The 23,002-nt window shown below is 39.7% G+C and overlaps 1 protein-coding gene across 1 annotated transcript in view; it reads left to right on the forward strand.

Moving 5' to 3' along the window:
* The window catches only part of PKP2 (plakophilin 2), a 44,623-nt gene extending 28,291 nt beyond the window's left edge, over positions 1-16,332 (forward strand). The window contains exons 7-13 of the mRNA XM_013127833.3: positions 6,184-6,301; positions 7,732-7,893; positions 8,689-8,862; positions 9,460-9,613; positions 10,523-10,712; positions 11,705-11,792; positions 13,350-16,332. Of these exons, the coding sequence (XP_012983287.2) occupies positions 6,184-6,301; positions 7,732-7,893; positions 8,689-8,862; positions 9,460-9,613; positions 10,523-10,712; positions 11,705-11,792; positions 13,350-13,418 (955 nt within the window). The 3' untranslated portion in view covers positions 13,419-16,332. The remainder of the gene's footprint in view (positions 1-6,183; positions 6,302-7,731; positions 7,894-8,688; positions 8,863-9,459; positions 9,614-10,522; positions 10,713-11,704; positions 11,793-13,349) is intronic.
* The last annotated feature ends 6,670 nt before the right edge of the window (positions 16,333-23,002 follow it).

Here is a 23,002-nt window from a genome sequence, read left to right on the forward strand (position 1 = left end):
AGGCATAGCCTGAGTTTTAAGCTCTTCTTAGTAACGTATAAGGAATTAAGTTTGAAATACAGAGGCTAGGAAGCTGCCCAGTTTTGCCTTACACATACCTGCTTCATTAACATGTCCTATAGCAGAGTAGTTGTATCTGTACTGTGTGAATTTTGGCTGTGTAAATGGCTCTGAATCTGAGTCATGTGGATTTAGAAGACAAATGAATTGTTAGCTGCCAACAATACCCAACAATAAAGCACCTTTTTCTGAAGGAACTCCTGTCAGCCCACTACTAGTTTACTTCATCTCTAAGTAATAATTAACTTTTATTTACTCTGATGGTTCAAAAGCAAATACTGAGAAACGTTAACTACCCATAATAAAACCTCTCTAGCCAAGACTAGTTTATGAAATGGAGTAGGTTGTCTTATTTCATATTAGTTAGTCCAAGCTACATTTGTAAAGAAATTAGTCTGGCTGTTCGGTGTGCCATTCTGCAGTGGCATTACCTGATCCCCCACTGCATTTGAACTCTGGAACCATCTCTTCCCTATGAGTCAGCCAAAGAAGGCACAGCATTATTCTCAGTTTTAGCATGGTATGACTCTTTCTGAGCTTAAGGGAGCAACTTGACATGACTTTATATGTGACAAATAAGGTGTAACAGTAGCCAAGTTGTTTTAAATTAAAGTAGATTCTGAATGTACCTTACTCTGTACAGAAAGTCAGTGAGTTACCTAGATGCTGAAGGTTGCATTACCTAATTTAAAAATATGATGTCCATATTCTAGTCATTATTTTTAAGAGCTTGGACACTGAAAATTATAATTAGAACAAGAAGGGCTTGAAAATACACAGGTAGGGTTGATCTGCAGGATTGTCAACATGCTTTCTAGCAGAGAATAGTTTTTAGTGAGGCTTAACATATTTGTACAGACCAAATATCTGAGATTTTTAAGATGAATCAGTTTGTGTCTTTTTATTTGAAATTAACATGCCTCCCCAGTTAGGTCACTAGAAGTATTCCTTCCATAAGTATTAATTAAAAAAAAAATAATTAAAAAATCTCTGCACAAAGTGGAAAACTGAAAGAGCAGCACACTACAAAGTAATGTGTGCTACACTACAAAGTAAAAAATACCATGCACTGAGGGAATGATGTTACTAATGAAGATGTTTAAAGGGTATATATATTTGCCAGAATTTAAATCTGTAATTAGTCTTCCCTTTTGTAATACTAACATGTTTGTTGTGCGTGTTGATACAGTCTATAGCCTGCAGCTTCTATTACAGGGTAAAAATAGTGCTTTGAAATTAAATACATTGTGCATAGTACATTACTTAGTTATAGAAAAATGCCAAAACTTCTTTTAAAAAATTTACATACACCTATTGACTGAAAGGGGCATCCACTGTTCAAATCATAGAATCATAGAGTCATAGAAATCTAACACTATCCTCTGGCATAGGCACATGCTCTGTGCCACACAGCTACCAACTAATAAATTAAAGCTCTCTTCATCCTCCTTACAGAATTTCAAGAGGAGAAGAGAATCCACATCTGGCAGATAATATTGCAGATACTAACACTGGAATGAGGGAATGACCAGAACACTCCCATTCTGCTAACCGGTTACTGCCAGAAGTATTGTGGAGTCTTGAATCTCAGCAGCCTATGTATGCAGTCACTGATAAGAAAGTCTGACGTTAGAAGGATTTGTTAATCCCGTTCTCTAGGTCTGTAATTTGTCTTAAAGCTTTGCTTCTGAGACAGATTTACAGAAATTGGAGGTCACAAAACTGAACATAATATAAAGAAACTGTGTACACTACACGTTCTGCGTTAGCAGTTAGAATAAATAATGGTATTCTTCAGTCCTGAAATATGATAAAAAACACTTAATCCTGAACAGGAAGAGTAAGCCAATCAAAAGACTTGACTCATTGCTTGACAGCAAGCTAAACAAGTAACGTTGCTGTATTAAACTATCTAGAAGAATGTTGCAGACTTTTGCAGACAAGTCTTGTTGGATTTTAAAGACAAAGACACTTTTTCTTGTCTTGAAAGTCCTACACGTAACAGTTCTGTCTCCAGTTCCAATAAAAATGGGTAGAAACCCTGAAGATACTTAACCTCCTCCTCCATATGCCTTCTCTGAGCCTGAAAGGGTAAGATGCCAACAGTATGCAGAATATATGGATTTGAATATCATTTTTGTACATAAGTGAATTTCTGACATGACTCTTACTTTGATTAAAGGCAGTCATAGTAGAAGTCTGTCTGTACCTTGAAAACTGGTAATGATCTTGTTCCATTTTTACCTGTGAATACCTGTATCCAAAGTTCTGCAATACTGAACTTTTCAAAATTTATGTTTAGTGGTCACATTTCCTCCTGAAAAATATTGCATTTTTAGTGCTGGAGCTAGTAATCACAACTGCTGTGTTCCATTAGAGTGCTCCTTTTAACATCTCTTTAACTGGAGCATCCTGTGGCCCTATGTATCCTAATTCTTCAAAACTTTCTAGACATCTATCTCTAGGAGAGTCAGCTCACCTCTGTTCCTGGTTCCCCAATTGGTAAAATAGAAGTAACACTTCATTTTCATTACTATTTTAATGCTTTGTCAGTCCCAGCTCCCTTCTAAGCTCTTTGTGAATTACACAGTGACCCAGAAGGACAGTGGAAAGATTTAGTTGGAGTAAGCAGTACTATTGCATATCAGACCAGGAGGCTGCATAAACATAAATCCCATTTGCTCTCGAGAGAAGTGAAGCCACAGCTCTCACCATATGTTGGTGAGAGTATATGAAAAGTGTAATGGCAGCTCAGTTTCATAATGGAAGCTTCTAAGAGAGAACATAAAACAAATGGTTGATGATAAGAAGTCTTTGAACCAAGGCCTCTTGAGTAGCATTGCCATTCCTTTAAGTTTATTTCCATCCATTCTTATCTTTTCTTGCCTCCTCTTCAGTTTATCTGTTCCCACAGTTCCTGAAAGGAGTTTTATTTCCAGCAATCAGCTTGCAGCCTGGAACCTGTAGTTACTAAGTAGATCCCAGATATTTTTCCCTCCTTCTCATATTTTTGAACTATGTAAGGTATGAAGGAGATAGGATTTCCCAAACTACTTCAAGAAATTATTACCACATAATTGAGTTAAATTCAAATTACCAGTTTTAACAGAGTGAGTCCCAGGAGCAAGAGCCCCCTTCTTATTAGTCACATGGATCATTCACAGCAGTGCAAAAACCTTTCCCAAAGTAGTCAACTAGTATGTGACTTAGTGCTGGCTTAAAGGGAGTACCCCTTTCATTTGGTGCAACTTGCATTCTAACTGAACATACATTAGCATTGTTTCTTTCAAAATCACACTTGGTTTTACAGTGTTACATTTCTTTGTATTTACCTCACATCTCTGGATGAAAACAATATTTGCTAATAGGAAACTAGATGATCCTCCACAAATGCCACAGGAACATGGGCACACAGGTCTTTTGGTTACAAATACATTTACACTGTGCATGTGTGCAAGCAAGAACAGAAGCAGCAAATACAGGATGAGATAAATGATACATGTAGATAGATATGGTTCATCCACATAAGCATGTGATATTGTTCAGGCACATCACCAGGATTACCATAAATAAGCATGCTGGAAATCTGAGTCATTCAAAGGAGAGCACCTCTAGAAGCAGCAATCTCCCTAAGGCTGCGTTCTTCCCATGCTGCATTCTCCCAACCATTCAATACCAATACAGGGTAGAGGTATCAGAAATTGCGTAGCAAAAGAATTCTTCTGTGATAAGAATCTTGATTTTGACTCCAGGTGATCTACTTTTCCCAGTGTACTTCTGATGGAATACAAGCAAAACAAACTTGCACAGCAGGCTTGATGTTTCCTAGGCAGTCATGAAGTCTCACCATGAGATTTGCCACAACCCACATTACTGAGCCAGCCCAACCATGGCCATTGCCCAAGCACTGAGATTTTAAATGCCTCCGGGAGCTTCACTACAAGAGTCCAACTCCTGAGCTCAGAGGGGGGCATTCCAATTGTCAAGAACCTCAAATCTTAGGAAGCCAAGATTTAGCAGTCAGTTTTGCAATTTTCTAAGCAAAATGTTGCCACTATTTCAAAAAAACCCTCAAACCCTTTAAAAACAAAAATAGATTACATTTCTGTGATACTCCTCAGGTGCCCCACCGTATTCATGCAAGACAGCAAGGCCAGGTGATGGCCTCTTCTTGCACAGCCACTCAGTATGATCGTAGTTGTCATAAGTTAAGGGATTTTTAGAATAGTGTACTGTGACAAAATGAAATACTGGATCAGCTGAAGTGTCTTTGGCAAGAGAAATTCCACACTTATCTTTTAATAGTATTTTTAGTCTCTGTGCTTTAGAAGCTATTTTTGCTATGGACTAGAAGGGCTGTAGCTTGTATATTTCTGTCAGCACAACCATAAACATATGCAAGTGTGACATGCCTCAAATGTGACATGCCTCAAATGTGACATAAAAAAGGTAAAATTAAATTACAATGTGATATCTATAGCAGACCATATTGAGGAATCTGAATATTGATTCTGTGATACATAATTCTATGGAAGAATAAATGAACTCATAAATAGAGATATCATGAAGAGCATGACCTAAAGTAAAACTACAATTACAATGCATTAGTATTTAATCTGAATGTGTACTTTCCAGGGGAAAAAAAAGCAGAAATACATTGCCAGTATGTAAACCACTACATTCATTTTACAATCGCAAGCCACAGGAATGTTTAATGCTGTAACTTACTGGCTTGGTCATTAACAAAATTTTAAACCATTATAATTTCTAGCGGGTAAAGTGAGCATGCAAAATAAACACCCTGAAACTACCTAAAGGAACATGTCCCTCTCTGTTTGTGATGGATGCTAAGATTGGGTTATATTTAATGTTATTTCAAATAAAGAAGCTGGAATGTGATACTGCATACAGCCTTTTGGCCAGCAGAGCTGTGGGAGTCCAAAATAATGAGGCCTAAGTTTATAATTCCAGCATTCCATAATTCAGAGTTTGTTCAGTTGTAAAAATAATTGCACCCCAAAACTGTAAGTGTTGTTACCTCCCTGGTAATCAGTAGCTTATTTAGAGCCAAACTTGAAGTAGCAGGTATGTGTTTGGCTTTTCAAGAGTTTTAAAATCATTTTCATAATTCATTTTCAAGTCATATGTGGGTTACCACAAAGCACAGGAAATGTTATTTAAAAGCCAGGCAAATAGTGGCTTCCTTTGAGTCTGAGGGAAGCAGGAAGCATGCAGAGCCATGTCTGAGCCACTGTGGTAGAACAGCAGAAGGCATCTGCAGAAGGCATCTGGCATTTCCCTCTCTGACTGAGAAGCTTCTAGTGGCTTCAGTGTTTTTCTGCTTAGATACCAACAGCTTCTTTGGGAAGCTGGGAATCAGCTGAGCATGGTGTATTTTTAACTCTTCCTTGTCTCACGCTGTTGGCCTGGCAGTGATAGCAGCCACATCATGGTTCATCTCAGCCCCTCACCCAGAAGTGGGGCCAGGCTGCTGCTCTGACCTCCTGGCTCAGCTCATTGGCTTCCCTTCCTGCCCACTAGCACTTTTCAGAGCATTTCCACAAGCACATGTAAATTTAGCCCCATAACTGACTTCAATTGTCTTGATATGTTAATTTCCAAATGTTGCTAGAGCTCTCAGAATGTGTGTCTCTTGATGGGGCATCTTGGATGACAACCTTGTTTGATGTAGGTAAATGTTAAAGGACATTTGTGTGTTACGGATATTTTTACAGGTAACATTCCTCTGATATTTTGACATAGCTACTGTCTTAAATATTAAAAATATAATTAAAAATTTAATAAAACACACACACACAAAAAAAAGTCCAGTTTGGTTTACTGTTTTAAAAGGATTAATTCAACTCTGAGATGAAGATGTGACTCACATCTTCCATTATCCATCCAAACACGAGTTTGTTTTTCTGGAGTATTTGTTTTTGTCTAGAAATGCACTGAAGTGAAAGTTTTACCTAGCCAAGGCTCAGATTCTTGTGACAGCTCTGAAGAAAGGAAGCAGTCAATGTTAACTTTAATATCTTTAAAATTTAGGTAGAAAAGATTGTCAGAGGAGAAAAGTCTTTGACTGAACCTTTGCTTACCAACATATTCTTTTCTGTACAGAAATATGAGCTCTGCTGGGCCAGAAGGAAGGAAAAAGATGAGAGAATGTGACGGCCTAATTGATTCTCTTGTGTATTATATTCAAGGAGCTATTGCAGACCACGAGCCTAATGACAAGGTATTCTTTGAGACGAAAAGTCTTGTCATAGGGGAAAACCAGTGTTCAGAAACAGTTGTGATGTAATTGCTAAACTTATTTCCAGAGCTTTTAGAACTGACACAAAAGTTGTAAGTCCAGTAAGAAGCTTTTTTGAAGTATTTATATCCTCCAATCTAAAAGAATAGCATACCTTAGCATTGGGAAAACATTTTCAGAAACACCAGAGAGAGCTAAAAATTTGTCTCTTTTTAAAAGTTACATAAAATCACAGCTTTCAGAGAAAACACCTAGAGAAACTACTATCAGTTTAGTTGTCTAGAATGTCTAGAAGCTTAAAAAATTAATCTGGTTACTTTCCTGTATATACTTAGTGCTATATACCCCTTAGGAAATTAAGAACCTAAATCCCTTTGGGTGGCAGTGTAATTAAGGAGCTTGCATCATTCTGAATGGGATTCGTTTTTCTAAGGTATAGTTATACTGGCTGGGTAAGCTAGTAACTACAAGGACATAGACACCTCCAGAAGCCAGTTGTTTTTATTTTCATCCTCCCATCACTGACTGCAGATAAACCCTGAACATTGCTTAAACAAGGTGCTTGTCTTAAAACTGGATGAAGTTGGGTGAGAAGACTAGCCATCACTCACGAGAAGGTTAGCCTCAGCAAGCAGGGCACTTCTAGTGTTCCTGCTATAACTTGTGCTGTTTAGTGGCAATTACTGCACATTTATAGCTCTATCCTAGGATTAGTTACTTGAGCTTCTCCATCTCCCTGTATTCAGTGCCATTAGCTTCAGGGAGAATACAGCACATTACATTTATGCCAGTAAATCGCTGCTGCATTTTGTCTTAAAACCACTAATTCTTTTTACTTTCAAATAAGGAGGGACTGGCAATAAAGCTATTTGCCACTAGGCTCATCACTCAGAAATTCTAGACCCAACCTTAGCTGTGCCGAGAAAGGCATATATAAGTTAAAAAAGCATTCTGACTTCTTCTTTAGGAAAGATACAAAATTTCCCTTTTGCTGATGTTACCGTGCAGTGTGTACGTGATCATCTTTACTGTTAAGCTCTTAAACAGTCCTTGGCACACTTCTGGTCTCTGCCAAATAGCACTCGCCCAAACAATTCCCAGGCACAATTCAGGAATTATAATGTCCCAGGACCATTTCCAACAGCCATGCACCCTGCTCTGAATACAAGCCATGTGTGCCAATTGGCCTCAGTGCTCAGGAACATCCTAGGGCATGTTTAATTCATGAGTGTAAATGCAGTCTTGTGGATCACTGGCACAAAGACTAGCTCCTCTGCAAGCCATTAGAAGCTGCAGTTAGTTGCTGAAGGTTCAAAAATGAAAGCTCTTCTCGAGTCTATGCATGTCCCTTCATCATATGCCAAAGCTTTCAAGATTCTTTTCTTTCAAGATGTATTCTTTTGTTGTTTTAGGCCACAGAGAACTGTGTGTGCACTCTTCACAATCTTTCCTACCAGCTAGAGATAGAGCTCCCTGAGAGCTATGCCCAGAGTATATATATGCAAAGAAGAAATACTTCTAGCAGTGATAAAACACTGGGCTGTTTTGGAACACGAAGCAGAAAAGTAAAAGAGGTAAAGCATATGTTTAGTTACATCTAATCTTGTCAATCAGCTGTAGCAGCTTCTGGAGAATAAGGATGTAATCTGCTTAGCAATCTGTTATTTACGTTATCTAGTAATGTGACACTTATTTGCCAAAAAAATGCAAATTTATAATAACACCCATAGCAATTCATTGTTTCATTAGATGAGGAATACTGCCACTCAGTTTCATCACCTCTGATGTTTCTAAGTGGTATCTGTACCGTACATGGCAATTGCGCAGGTGCCCTACCAAAAAGTGGGTGTTACGACAGTTTCACCAGTAAAACCAGCACAAGGTGACTTGCCACTTCCATGAGTTGCTGGCATTTGGGCTACTTCAGGACCTCTTCTTTTGATGCCATGTAGTACAGATCACAAATGTTTTGGTGACAGGGCACTCTTGGAGAAAATCAGCTATTAATGGAAAGTAGAAGTGAAAGAAAAGGATTTATGACCTTTCCCCACCTATTGGTTTTGCTGGAGTGTATTTTGCCTTCTCCTGTTCCATCCACAGTACAACTCTAGCTGGCCATTTCTGTTTCTTCTTGGTCTCAGCCTCCAGGGTCAGTTGCTGAGAGATGGGAAGCACCTCTCTCCTCTTTTTGGATGGAGAAGCCAGAATAGTTAAATATTAAAATTTTACATGTTATCATCCGAGCTCACAATTTGAAAATCTGTGTATAACCTGCCCATAGAGAGTTACAAAATGGCTGGTTTAGTTTGTAATGCATTAAGTCATATAAGGTCAGTGTTTCTAAAGGCTTGATCTGTTTGCATGTTTAGAAGCAGCAGGACATCCCGCTACCTGAGGAAAAGAGCAATCCCAGAGGTGTTGAATCACTCTGGCATTCCACATTGATTAGGATATATCTCTCCTTAATAGCAAAAAGTACCAGAAACTATACCCAGGAAGCATCCTTGGGAGCTCTTCAGAACCTCACAGCTGGCACTGGACCAGTAAGTCAGCTTTTTTCTTTTTCTTGTTTTCTAATTCTTAATGTGAATGTATTTTGTTCGGGGCTGCAGTGCAACATTCTCACTGCACTGAGCTCAGATAACCACTGATGAGTCACCAGCTAGCAGACATGATCAAGGAAATCAAAGAATATTGAAGGAAAGTCATAACCAGCAGTGAAGCTATTTCTTGCTTGGCAAATACAGATGCTTCTCACCCTGTGTACTCCTCCATGTGTAGAATTTGCTGATTCATTGCACAACAAGGGTTGAATAGATAGATGTTAAAAGCACCGCAAAAGTGGTTTCATGGAATATAATAAGTCCCATGGGGAGAAGAAAGCTTTGACACAACCATAGATCACTTTTGTGGTGTGGAAACTAATGACTTTTGTCTGATGAACTGGCCAAGAAGGACATGGGAGAAAGAGGGCTTGAAACTTCTTTTATATCACCTACCTTTTCTGTTGCAGCTTATATGTAGTTCTGGATTTAAACTATTTCAAACATGCTTAAATTGATGTAGAGAACCTGCTGTGGGTTTTTATGAGGCTATGCATTCATGGTAATGACACACTATTGCCACATGCTGTATAACAGATGCCGTTTTCAGTGGCTCGGACTGTTGTTCAGAAGGCAAATGGCCTTCCAAGTATTCGAACTATGCTGCATATAAGCCACCCGACAGTAAAGAAGACAGCAGTCTCACTGCTCAGGAACTTGTCCCGCAACACCTCTCTTCAAAGTGATATAGGTGAGCAAAGACACATTGTCTCTTGGGCTTCCTCAGCTCTCTTTACCTTAAAGTTTCCTTCTTTAAAAAAAGAAATGTGCAAAAAACCTGATACATGAGTTTACTAGATTTTTAGGGCAGATACTTGAAGTCACTATACAGGGCTGAAAATAAGAGTTCTGACTAAGAAAGACTCTAACCTCAAGTTTCGCTAAATTCTGTGTTCCTCGTCGGAGACTTTCATTGATGTTACTTTCAAAAATACACAATGGAAGTAAAATCTATACAGATCTGGAGAGGGAGTTTTTCTTCTGCTTAAAATAGGGTAAAAGAGGGTGACTCCTGAGTTCTGTATTGCCACAGCTATGTAATGCTTTGCAAGAAATCATACAGCACCTGTAATTCTTCAAACAAACACTATTATTTTCTTCTTTTAGCAGAAAGCTTTATAATCTTGCAGTTCACACAGGTTTTATGCATAAGTTTTTTGAGAATGGAATGTAGGAGGTGGTACAGGGAAGATAGCTCAGGCTTTTTAGAGGGCCTTATTTCTAAAATATTATGATTATTTTCACATCAGAAGCCACTTCTATTCTGTGTAGTCTCATTTGAATTTAATGTATATTTGAATTTTTTGCTGCTTATGGGATAAAATCAAGTTACATTATTTGTTTTACTTTGTTCCCACCAAAGGAGAGGAGGTGTGGAAATTACAGGCATACAGCTGCTTCATGGGGGAGATTAAACTCCAGAATTCTGCAGAACAGTCTCCTGGGCACTGTTTAATCCTTAGAGAACATTCCCTGTTAATGCAAATACTGTAACATGTTGTTGGGTTGATTTCAAAGGGATAATCCATAAGGTGTTAAAAATTGCAAGTGATGAATCCACCAGGAGAAGTATGAATTTTGTTTCTCTTCTAACTTGTAGCTAAAGAAGTTTTGCCTGATTTGGTCTCAATACTTCCTGAGACAGTCCTGGGGTCTGATATTGTCTGTGAAACCACAGCATCCATCTGCTATACTTTGTACAATCTGACACAGAGCAGTTCACACAATGCACGGCTTCTCCTGAGTGCTGATGGCCTACCGAAGATTATTGCCATCAGCATGAATGACAGGTAAGATGTTTGAGACGCCTTCTCCTCTCCATTCTACTTTCCCTGGGGAAAAAAAGAAACTGCATCCTCTGCCACTTGGAGGATAAAAACACTGCATTGCAAGGTACAGGACAGCTTAAGCAAGTGACTGTGATGTGAGTAAAATTGCACATATTTGGAAATACGGAAAAAAACTCTTATAACAACTGTTCCGTCCACAGCTACATTTGCCATGTTCCAGCATTTTAAATAACTCTTTAGAAGATAACTGCACAACATTACCTATATTCTGATATATACAGTGACTGACCAGCAGATCTTATCTGTCCCCAGTAAATTTCTATCTTTCCTGTTCCTTGTAACATAGTCCTGATAATCTTTATCAGTAAAGTGCAGGGATACATTTTACAGAACCTACTGAACTGTGCTTTAAAAGATGTTTATAAAGTGGCATTTTAGAGAATATATTTGAAATTCCTTTAATTATTCTTTAATATGTAAACACATGCAACCAATATTTACTCAAAAGTATTAATTAATGAATTTGAATAATTTATGAATATGAATAATTATTCTGTTTGCCTTCTTCCCTTTTTACAAAATGGTAGAGGAAATTCATATCAGCAAAGGAAACCCTCCTGAATACTTTAAATCCCATCTAACTAACCTGAGATTTTACCTGCTAGAAAGATCCTTTCAAATGGTTGTTATGCTGAGGTGTATTTTCCTCAACTGAAAATTTCTAGTATGATAGCTGCTCTAAGATGAAGGCTATAAAGTACTTAATTTCTCCCAAATTTTGAAGAATTAGTCAAGTAGGGAGTTATGTTTCCTTTTTTTTCAGTAGTCAGGACAGCATGAAACATGCTGGAATACCTGAAGAGCAGTAAAACAGCACTTAGGAGGAAAGAGGCAGAAAAATGCTACAAGGTTACATTTGCTGAAGTCTGAACATGCACTGATTATGACACGGGAATTTAAAATGTTTTATCATTCTCTTTGCAAAATTGCAGTAACGTGTTCAGCAAGGCTAGTAGGGCTGCTTCAGTCCTCCTCTACTCCTTGTGGTCGCATACCGATCTTCACAGCGCTTACAAAAAGGTAAGATCTGGTTTGGAACAAAGATATGTAATCTGTTCTTTCAGACCTAGAACCCTCTCATTTGTTCTGTGGGGCCCTTAGCACTTCTGCCCTGTTAAGGAAAAGCCTACAGTAGGATTTCAAGTGGCCTCTGAATTTGGTGTTCCTATTACTTGCACATAATGCTGCACAAGTAATGTGTGCCCTTGATTTTTGCTCATCTTTGTTCATATTCTTTCTTTCTGTGGTTTTGTATCCACTGGCTAAGTTTCTGAAATGTTGCTGCTGCCTGCCAGAAGTGTCAGATGGTGAGAAGTGATGTGCAGTAGGTGTCCATCCACTGCTGACTGAACCAACCTGACACACAGGGCTAAGGTGCCAGAAAACGAAAGGAAGGGTGAGGCAGCTTCCTGCTGTAAAACCAGAGCAGTCTTGTTCTTGTTGTTTGTATGGTCTGAGAGCCCAGGTGTTAGTTATATTCAAATAAAAAGCTACCGCCTGGCAAAGGTGTTGGCAAATGTTCACTGCCACAGTCAAAATCAAACAAGAAATGACCAGCATGAATCAGCCAACAAACCAGTTTGTGTCTTTCCTTTTGAAGCTCTAGGACTGCTTTTTTAAACACAGAGCTGGGTCAATTTCAACCTACCTACCTTCAACCTGCATTTCAAACTGTTTTCATTCCTTGTTCTCTTGCTGTTTAGTATTTCTGCCACCTAAAATTCCCTATTACCTAAAATTACTCAATTTTTAAAAGCTCTAGCCTAAAGCATTTATTACTCAGCTTATTTCTCCTTGTAGATTTTTTGTTAAAATTTGCTCAGGAAAAGTTACTTAGTGTAGTATCCTTTAAGAGTCTTGCATTGCACTCAGCAAGTACACTGCCTCACAAGCCAGAAAGCTGTGTTCAGGAATACGGGTGCTCTACCTATATAATCTCTGACTGGATTTTGTTGTCTCTGCTTGTTTGCAACTGTATTCCTGACTTTACAGGAGTATCCCTAATGACACAATTTTTTTGAAGTCACAGGTGCACACACTGGGTATGCCTGTAAGACACATTTGTCAGATCTGAGTTTCAAAAAATACTGATTACTTGCTGTTCTTGTGCAAATTGGGTCCCTTTAGAGATACCAGGTATGACACTAAAAACTTCAGGCCACCAAATGGCTAGGTGTTTTTGAAAAGTCAGTCTAATAAGCAACAGAAATCACTTGATCAAATGAGACTGATAAAATCCTGAATCATTGCCCTGTAGTCTTTGTTCAGAGAGGATTAATCTCAGCTGACATTAGTCACCTAAGAGTTAGGAGTCTGTAGAACTGACCTAGAAGAGTAGGCTCCTGGTACAGTCAGTGAAGAGAGTTAAGCAACTCCAGTGATTCATCATCTCACCTATCTTAGACTGAATGGAATCACTCCTGAGAGATTCCTGTTCTGTCTCTGCTGTTTGCAAAGGACTCTGCCTAGACTCCCCCCACCATGGCTCCATATCTGATTTTTAGGCTGCTGAACCCATCTTTCCTTGCAGAATTGGTACGGAAGATAACGAATTATTCTGTTTCTTTCATTCCAAAGGCTGACTTTAAGAAGGCAGATTTCATCAATACCCGGACCACAAAAGCCTACAACTCACTAAAAGATTGAATTAGAGCGCTACACCACTGAAGACAAGTGAGATCATACGTCACTTAACATGACTGTCTTCACACAGTTGGTGTTGCCACCATGAACCAGGAAGTATCTCAGAAAAAAGAAAAAAGAAGAGGCTGATTTTATATAAGACTGAAGTGACCAGAGGGTTGCTGGTTTATGTTTTTAATCCTAATAACCTTGTTATCACTGTATATATCAATATAAGAATAACCAAAGATGAATTCTTCAGAATGTCTGAGGTGAAATTTGATCCAGGTTTATCACCATTCAGTCAGAGCTTCAGATGTCTGTCTTTAGTCTAACAGGCATTTATACACAGAGGTTTGAAATGCTGATTAACAGCAAATTCTTTTCAGACTGTTTTATACAGATAGTTTTCTACAGTAGATAAGCATCAAGTGCACTGCTCAGGAGATAATAGTTTTCACTCTTGTTTCTTCCCACATGCTGAATAAGAATCTCCAGACTCTGTGAGTATACACAAGGAGCTGTTTCACTACCTGCATTATAAAAGCACCTATGAAGTTAAAATTATTATTTTTGTATTGCTTGCATTCAAGAGCTCATTGGTTCTTAAGTCTCTTTCCTTTGAGATTTCATTAGCAACAGCAACAAAACTGATTTTAAATAGGTCTTATCCCTTGCTTCTCTCATCTTCCTTAACATGGGTCTTAGATTTAATAACTGTGTCCAGAAAGAGGTTTTTAATTAGAACCACTATGTTTCAAACACTATGTTTCAGACACTTTGGGCTGAACTTAGAACCATCATTCTTTGCGAGTTAGTGGAAGCATTATTTGCCAGTGGTTAAGTGCTTATTTTAAGAAAATTGCATTTTCAAAACAATTCTGTTGATAATCTGTATACAGTAAAGGAAGTAAAGTCTTGCCTTTATTTTTGAAGTAATATATACCCACATACAAGAGGTTAGGCTTCATGCTGCTTAAGGAATATCTGATCCTGCTTCACATTCTCTCACTTTAAATCATCATCCTCCCTACAGCAATTGTGTGCAGTGTGATAACTGAAGGACTGTGTTTGCACATGTGGGAATACATAACAGGAGGAGAAAAATTCCAAAGCACCTAAAGGCTATTTCCCTCAGAGAGGGAAAAGAAGCACTAAAAAACCCCATTTGATACCTTCCATAAGCAAGTTTTATCTTAACAAATGAGTAGTTTAATTGTCTGTTATACCAATAAGAAATTTATATATAAATATATAAACCTCTGTGGATTGGATTATCATGTGACATGATCTGGCATTACTCTTCCAAAAGCAGGGAAATAATCTACATTCATGGCAACAACACTTTGGCATGTGTATTTACAAACCTTCTTGCATGAATGGAGCCTATCCTGTACCCCCATGTTGAACTGCTGACACGGGAGCTATTGCAGCTGCTCTTATCCAGAAAGGGATGCATAATCCTTAAAGCGGGGACCTCACTGGGGAGATCATCACTTCATTTCAACACTCCTGGTAAAAGGCTTAGCTCAGAAACTTACTAACAGCAAATTGTGACATTGCACTGTCCAAACATATTTTGAATATCAGGGAGCTAAATTCTGCTGGTAGATGCACATAGTTCTCACAGGGTTCCTAGGAAGTCTCACACATGCCTGCAGAACAGAACATGTCCTGGGGAGGTAAGCAAACAGCCCTGTTTTCCCATCACAGATCATTTTCAGAGGCCTGTTAATCCTACACATTTGCTTTGAATAACTCAAATCAAATGCATTCCAGTAAGAGGTTTTAAAAATACTAAATTTTTTTTAGGAGGTCATTTTCAAAATACTCCAGGTCCAAAAACAACACAGAGGAAGGGAACTTACAGCATCGCATGTGGAGGAAATTGTTTTTGTAATTTTTTAAAATATGATAGAAAACAGACAATTAAAATCTAATTTTTTAATTCTAACTTGTTTACCTAAGTAATACTGCATATGCCATGAATGAATAATCACCAGAAAACCTGGACAAGTCTACGTTTACTGCCCAAAACTTAGCAGTAGGCAAAACTAATATAAGAAAAGTAACCCTGAATACGGAGTAGCATGGGAATGAAGAACTGCAGACTAAAGATCAGGAAGGGAACTTTTAGAAATACTCAAGCACTGGTTTCATTCTGTGAAACAAAACACCAGTGCTGGGCATTTTTAAATGTCTGTCTCCCTGTATGATGTCCTTAAGAAGGGGATGCAAGCTTTTTTTGGTTCTTTCTATTGATTCCATGATATTAACGGTCTTTTCCAACCTAGATAATTCTATGACAGTGTTCCTTTAAAATCAAAGCACTTTTCAAAAGTCACAAAGGAGTGTATTAGACCCGGCAACAATTGAAAGCCATAAACAGAGATGAGGAAGAGTGACACACCTTATTATGACTGATCTCCTACTTGTATGTAATCAAAAACATTTCACATTACTCCAAAGAAAGCAAAGAATGATAGAGAAATAATAAAGTGTTTTCTCTAATGCAGAAAATCTGTCTTTGGTCTTTGTTGTTATTCACGGGATGCAACAAATGTATTTTCAAGTCTTAGCCCTTCCTTTAAAAGGGCAAATTCATTTTAAAATTAAATCTAGATGGAGAGACTTATACATTTTTAAAACAGGAGGGTGTTACTGGAGGCAAGCTGTGTAATGCTCTTGTGGCAGCAGACTGCTCCTGCAAATAAACTGTTTTTACTTACAAGAGCTGTTAAAGCTTTCCTTGTCTAGTGTTGCTGACCTATCAAAGCACCTGGCATCTTTAAGCCTTCACTTCTCTTACACTGGTATTTGCCAGTAAACTTTACCATGGGCCATATTACCACCGGAGATCTCAAACATACTTAAAATCATCCTCACCATAGTCTTGTACCTGGGAAATATAACCTTCCCACTTGCTCTTTTACAGAGAGGAGATTTGACTTCAAACATAGCAGGTAGAGTCCAGAAGGCTGTTGGCTGAACGAGGAGCTGATCCCAGGTCTTCTTATCTTGAGATAATGTTCTAACCACAGCTCAGTACAACTACCTTTCACTGAATTGTTTTAGTAGAAAATATTGATTAGTATGGATAATGTTGTAGTAGATAACAGTAAACATAGACATTAATTCATTGCCAGAGAATTAGTCATTCTGTTCCTCATTTCATCTCCTGCCCTTCTGCTGCTGTCATTGCTCCTAAATATTAGTGCTTTTTCTTCTCTCACCCTTGCAAAATAGAATTAATCTATGTAAAATATTGCATTATATTGTGCACTGACACGGGGATTTGGTTACTTGGCTTTTCTGTAGTGTTTGTCTTTTGAGTAGGAATATGCTGTCCATTAAAAAAGATTCAACCTTTCCTTCTGGGCCCATACAAAACTGCAGGTGAGATGAAGTGGCACCATCATGAACCATGATACAAGAATCCCAGACCTTTCACTGGTTACTGCTTAGCCTGACAATAGGTCCTCGTTAAAGGTGAGGGTATCTGAGGCTGCCTGTCTGCTTGTTACCATGTTTAGCCCTTAGGCTCCAGCTTGCCAGAAGCATTATGTGCTCTTGTCTTTAGAGTTCAGGACCAAAAAGACCAACAGTATCGCTTTACACACCTCTTGGGGGGTGGTTAATGAGATAGCCCAAGGAGCACAGTCACAATGTGAATCACACACAAGCTGTGCAAAGTTGTGAGACTGATATTTCCCAGTTATTTCAACTCCAGCAGATGCTCTTCCATTCTTTTACTTTAATTGTTACTGATTAAAACCTCAGTTTACATTCCTGATTCATACTGTAGACCCAGCCCACAAGGAAGATAATATGACCTTAAGCCGTCATCTAATATGAGACGAAGATCTGGAAACAGCAGCAGAAATCAGACTGGAGAAAATGCATGTTTGAGCCTAACATCGCAGTGCATCAAGGACAAGGCTTGAAGAATCAGGTGTTATTTAACTATTAACTATTATTGTTTTAGGTGTTGCATGGCATCTGCCTATTGAAAATGCAGCAGGGAGATTTGTACAAACATTTATCAAAGACATAAAGAGTTTTATTGCAGATAGTATTCATAGATCGGGATTTTGCAATTCTTTACAGTCATACTTTAGATATTTTATAGGTTGCATATGATGAGGAAATAAACCCATTTTATCTCATTTCACATGTTAAGAGCCAAAAACCTTTAACATACATATTAGACGTATTGTCAGCTCAGAATCAGAAATTAAAGTTTGCTTGTATCCTTTCTTCCAGCGTGGTGTCCAGTGTGCCTAGAAAGAATTCAAGTTTAGGAACTTCACATTTGCTACAAATCTTTCTGTTATTCAATCTAAGCTCCCATTCTGATATTTGTATCCTGTAATTTTTAATGACCTTTCAGACCAGCCTAAGTATCCACACTTACATACAAAGAAAAAAAAAAAAAAAAAAAAGAGGAGGCAGGCATTTGACTTACATGTCTTTAACAGCTACAGTTTAGAGACAGTATTTTGAGCCAAATCCCCACAAGGTATCAGGGCCTTCTCAGCATGCCCATGGTCACAGAGCAGGCATCACCATGACCATGAAAGGGAGCAGGGACACGAGCTGCAAATACAGTGCTTGGCATTAGGCTCTTTTTTTCCATGCTGAACACATATTCCCCCCAAAACTGCACAAGATCCTCTCTTACCTATGCCTTTGTTTTGCAATCTCTAAGCTGTAACCAGGTATAGAACTATGAACCAAGCTGCCATCCCTCATACTTTGAAAGGTGTTGGCCTCAAAAGTCTCCAGCCTGCTTTTGCTTTCTGGGGCTCAGAAATACACCAGTATTTAGACATCTGGGAGCCCCTGTAACTTAAATTAGAGATTTCAGGTCTCTCTCAGTTCTGGAAAGATTTAAGGGCATTGTTTGACCTACACAAATATGTCTTACATTGTGTTCACTAGGAACTGAAATAGCCAAGCCTGAGCCACTGGGCGAACACGAAAAATAATCAAGAGTGAAAGGGGCTTTTTTAGCTGCTGCCTGAGAGGGTAAATATCTTTCAGAAAGTTCAGAAACTTTCTGAAGCCCATGAAGGTCATAAAACAATGGGCCCCGGCCAGAATAGCTATGTTTGGCTTGGAATATCAACAAAATAAATCAGCAGTGTTGCAGTGTCAGTGTTGAACTCTGCTTGGAAAGCACACTGTGCCTCAGGATACATGAGCACACTTGAGTTTAATTTAAAACACTGGACACTGGGCAAAGCCCAGTTAAAAAAAAGCGTGCACCAGTCTAAGCCCCACACAACTCCAAGGCTGGAGAGCATTGGATATGGAATATAGGATGAATGATCTGTAACAGATTAAAACAGACTTTGTAGAAAAGAAAGCTGTTGGCTAAAAATGAGGAAATAATACAGAGGGGAAATACGCTTTTTCATCATAAAACTTCCCCTTTGTAATAAAAATGTTGCTTGGCAGCATCATTGGGGTCGATTGTATGGTGCACTACATATGCTCTAAACATACGATACATACAGCCTTGAAACAAAATTTTATCAATGGGATACTATTTGTTGTTTTAAAAGCATATGGACAAAGCTTGGAGTTTTTAAAATAAAGGGAGGCTGTGATGAGAAACCCTGGCCTGATAATATACATGCTGATAAAAAGGAGAATCTACAAGGTAGTATTTGCAAGAAGCATTGTTGTAAGGTTTTTAGGGTTTTTTTTTCATGATACTGCTACTCAACCTGAAAATACTTGAAACCTGGACGTGAAAAGCTGGCGCTTTCGATTGCAGTAATGTTCCTGTAGGTGTTATTCCAAAAGTTTTTGCACAGCTTAAATGGCACAAGGAGATGGAGGAAATTTTGTCTTCTGGTGTGAAAGATTGGAGCAGAGGCATTTGAAAGAGGTATGAGTGCCAGAGTGGTTCATTGAGGAGCGGGCAGGAAAGCCAGAACAAAGGGAGAAGGGAAGGGAGCTGGCTTCTCTGGTGAGGAGTAAGGGATGCCAAACCTCCAGTGAGAAGTGTAACTGGGCAGAGTCAAGCAGCAAATACTACCCAGGAAAAACAAAATGTATGAGCTAGGTAACGAGTGGAAGGGAGAAAGGCCAAGCAAGCAGTGTGGAAAAGAAAGGAGAAATTTATGAAGCTCTGAAATATGCATGGCAGAAAGCAAGACCATCTACATGGTCTTCCAGCGCATCCAGCAAGGAGGACTCAGAATCATAGAATCATAGAATAGTTAGGGTTGGAAAGGACCTTAAGATCATCTAGTTCCAACCCCCCTGCCATGGGCAGGGACACCTCACACTAAACCATGTCACCCAGGGCTTCATCCAACCTGGCCTTGAATACTGCCAGGGATGGAGCATTCACAACCTCCCTGGGCAACCCATACCAGTGCCTCACCACCCTAGCAGTAAATAATTTCTTCCTTATATCCAATCTAAACCTCCCCTGTTTAAGTTTTAACCCATTACCCCTTGTCCTGTCACTACAGTCCCTAATGAATAGTTCATCCCCAGTATCCCTATAGGCCCCCTTCAGATACTGGAAGGCTGCTACGAGGTCTCCATGCAGCCTTCTCTTCTCCAGGCTGAACAGCCCCAACTTTCTCAGCCTGTCTTCATATGGGAGGCGCTCCAGTCCCCTGATCATCCTCGCGGCCCTCCTCTGGACTTGTTCCAACAGTTCCATGCCCTTTTTATGTTGAGGACACCAGAACTGCACACAGTACTGCAAGTGAGGTCTCACGAGAGCAGAGTAGAGGGGCAGGATCACCTCCTTCGACCTGTTGGTCATGTTCCTTTTGATGCAGCCCAGAATACAGTTGGCTTTCTGGGCTGTAAGCGCACACTGAAGCTGGCTCATGTTCATTTCTCACTGACCAACACCCCCAAGTCCTTCTCTGCAGGGCTGCTCTGAATCTGTTCTCTGCCCAACCTGTAGCTGTGCCTGGGATTGCTCCAACCCAGGTGTAGGACGTTGCACTTGGCATGGTTAAACTTCATGAGGTTGGCATCAACCCACCTCATAAGCATGTCAAGGTCCCTCTGAATGGCATTCCTTCCCTCCAGCGTATCAACAGAACCACACAGCTTGGTGTCATCGGCAAACTTGCTGAGGGCACACTCAATCCCACTGTCCATGTCACCAACAAAGATGTTGAACAAGACCGGTCCCAACACCGATCCCTGAGGGACACCACTCGTTACTGGTCTCCAGCCAGACATTGAACCATTGACCACAATTCTTTGCGTGCGGCCATCCAGCCAGTTCTTTATCCACTGAGTTGTCTCAGGAGACCTTCACTGCAAACCTGGCAGTGACCCTTCCCACTTTGTATGTGGAACAAACAGGAAGCTGGAGTGGATTTTGACAAGGTTTAAGGACATCACTAAGGTGTTTTGTTTTGCAGGTTTCCAAGGTCCAAGTCAGCACTGGTCTGCACTTGCCTCTTGTACAGCCACAGCTGCAGCCCAGTAACCTGACCAGTCCTGTGCCTTCTGAATACACAGCACGGATTACACATCCATCCATCAAGGACTTTCTTACTAATTACATCAGTTATTTTCTACTGTTATGAGAAAAGGTGGACAGATTCACCACAACTTGAGCTTAGGGTTGTAATTAAATTATTGTGGAGGTAATTATGAATAGTAAATGGAGCACAATGAATTCTGTAGTCTACAATATGCGCACCTATAAAAGAAGAGGTATTTAGTACAGCTGAAAAGCATGCACCTGTGTTTTAAAGGCAAAATTACATTCTTCACATCTATTGCAGTGCCTACAGATGCAGGTTTGTTAAATTGGCATTAAGAGAGAGAAAATATGTGAACCTGAGGTACTCTTACCTAAAAAAAGTGTTTATAGATTTAAAAGTTGGGCCCTACTGTTGCTATTATGTGTGTTTTTTTTCAGTGTAAAGGTACTTTTTTCACAGGGCCAGAGAGCTACCCGCCTCACAGCAACCACCCCTGGCCCACCCCCGGGCCATGCAAGGCTTTACCCATCTGCTTATGATCATGAATAGGCCCCTTTTTTCTCTCCACTGCCACAGCAAAAGCAATGCTGTCAGCCAGACAGATGGTGCATGTCAGGCTTGCTCCCCTCCAGTACCTGCTGCACCAGCGCAGGTCAGGACGGCACACAGTGGGAATGGCCACGGGGAGCCTTTAGGGAGCAGACACATGGCCTGTGGCTTCAGTAAAGAAGGATTGTTTGAACTAATCTAGGGTGGGCACAACATGGCAGCCTGGGAGGTCTCTGAGCAGCACACAGGCTGCTTTCTACCCATCATGTGGGCATTCTCTCTGGAAAAAATCACTTAGCAGTATTGATTAAACAGTTGTGTTAACTGCGGTTGGCAAAAGCCTTGGAAAGTAACATGTCTGCTCTCAGGTTCTTCATTAAAGTCCACAAACAGCAGTTAGTTGATTCCCAGGCAGGAAAGAAATCAAAGGTAAATAAGGTGTAGCCCTGGACAGTGGTCCCTGATCTCTCGCGTGTTTATACCAACCACCAGTGACAGATGTGTATCTTGCTCTGTCACTGTTTCCACTCATGCAGACTGGCTGTAGGGCCTTGGCTAGAATTTTTTTCTCTGTAGACACACATGTAAAAAAATAAATAAAAATCAGTGTAACATTTCAAGCCAGAGAAATCTCTTAAAACAATTATTGTTAAATATCAAATTCTTGTTAAATGCTCATGGCCCTGTGGTTTGGGCAAGAAGACACTCTCGTGACTGCTAACAGCACCACTGGCAATGTTTCTTTCCTTCACCCTGGACAGTCCCTAGGATACTGGGGACATGCAGCTCTGGCTGCAAGCAAAGCCCCTGCATGACCTGCTGCCTTCACAAAAAGGACAGCAAATATCCCGTAGTTTACACTGACTTCTGCTCTTGTCCTTTAAGCAGAGGCATCTGTACTGGAGTGGGACAGTTTTATTTTCACATTTGTGTCACTTAACAACAGCTTTTTCAGGGCAAAAAGAGGAAGTCAAAGAGGAAAACAAAAGGAGGGTTTTTGTAAGAGACCTTCCCAATATGTTTTCTTCTTTCTGTGCCATAGCAATAGCTCTTCTGCTGAACTAAGGAAAATATTATTTTTCCCCCACCCCCTTCCAAGATAAATTAGTTAATGTTTTTTTGGGAAGGACTCTGCGCACCAGGCTTCCTGAAAACTGCACACATGCTATAAAGTACAGATCATTTTTGCTTTGGCTTAGAAGATAATCCCTGAAGGTGACATCTCACTGACAAAGTTGAGATGAGAAAGAGTCCAGCAGTTCCATCTCTGCTCCCACATCAAAGTAGTTCCACCTCCTGTAAATTGAGTAGTGAAGTCAGAGTAACATATTGCTTATAAGCATAATAACATAATATAATAACATTGCTTAGCTCCATAAAACCCAAAAACACTCCCAGACACAGAAAAGTCAGCACAGGGTGGAGAGAAGGGAGGGTCCCAAAACAAAGGATATTGCAAATGTGGCTGCAGGATTTTCTTGCCAAAACAAAGTGAGATACATCTGTTTGGGTCCTTCTTCATTTCAACAGTAGCTGTGTTAATACAGTGGTTGCTCATGGGTGTACAAGCTCTCCCCAGGTGGG

The sequence above is a fragment of the Melopsittacus undulatus genome, chromosome 5, assembly GCF_012275295.1.
Source record: "Melopsittacus undulatus isolate bMelUnd1 chromosome 5, bMelUnd1.mat.Z, whole genome shotgun sequence".
Lineage (NCBI taxonomy): Eukaryota > Metazoa > Chordata > Aves > Psittaciformes > Psittaculidae > Melopsittacus > Melopsittacus undulatus.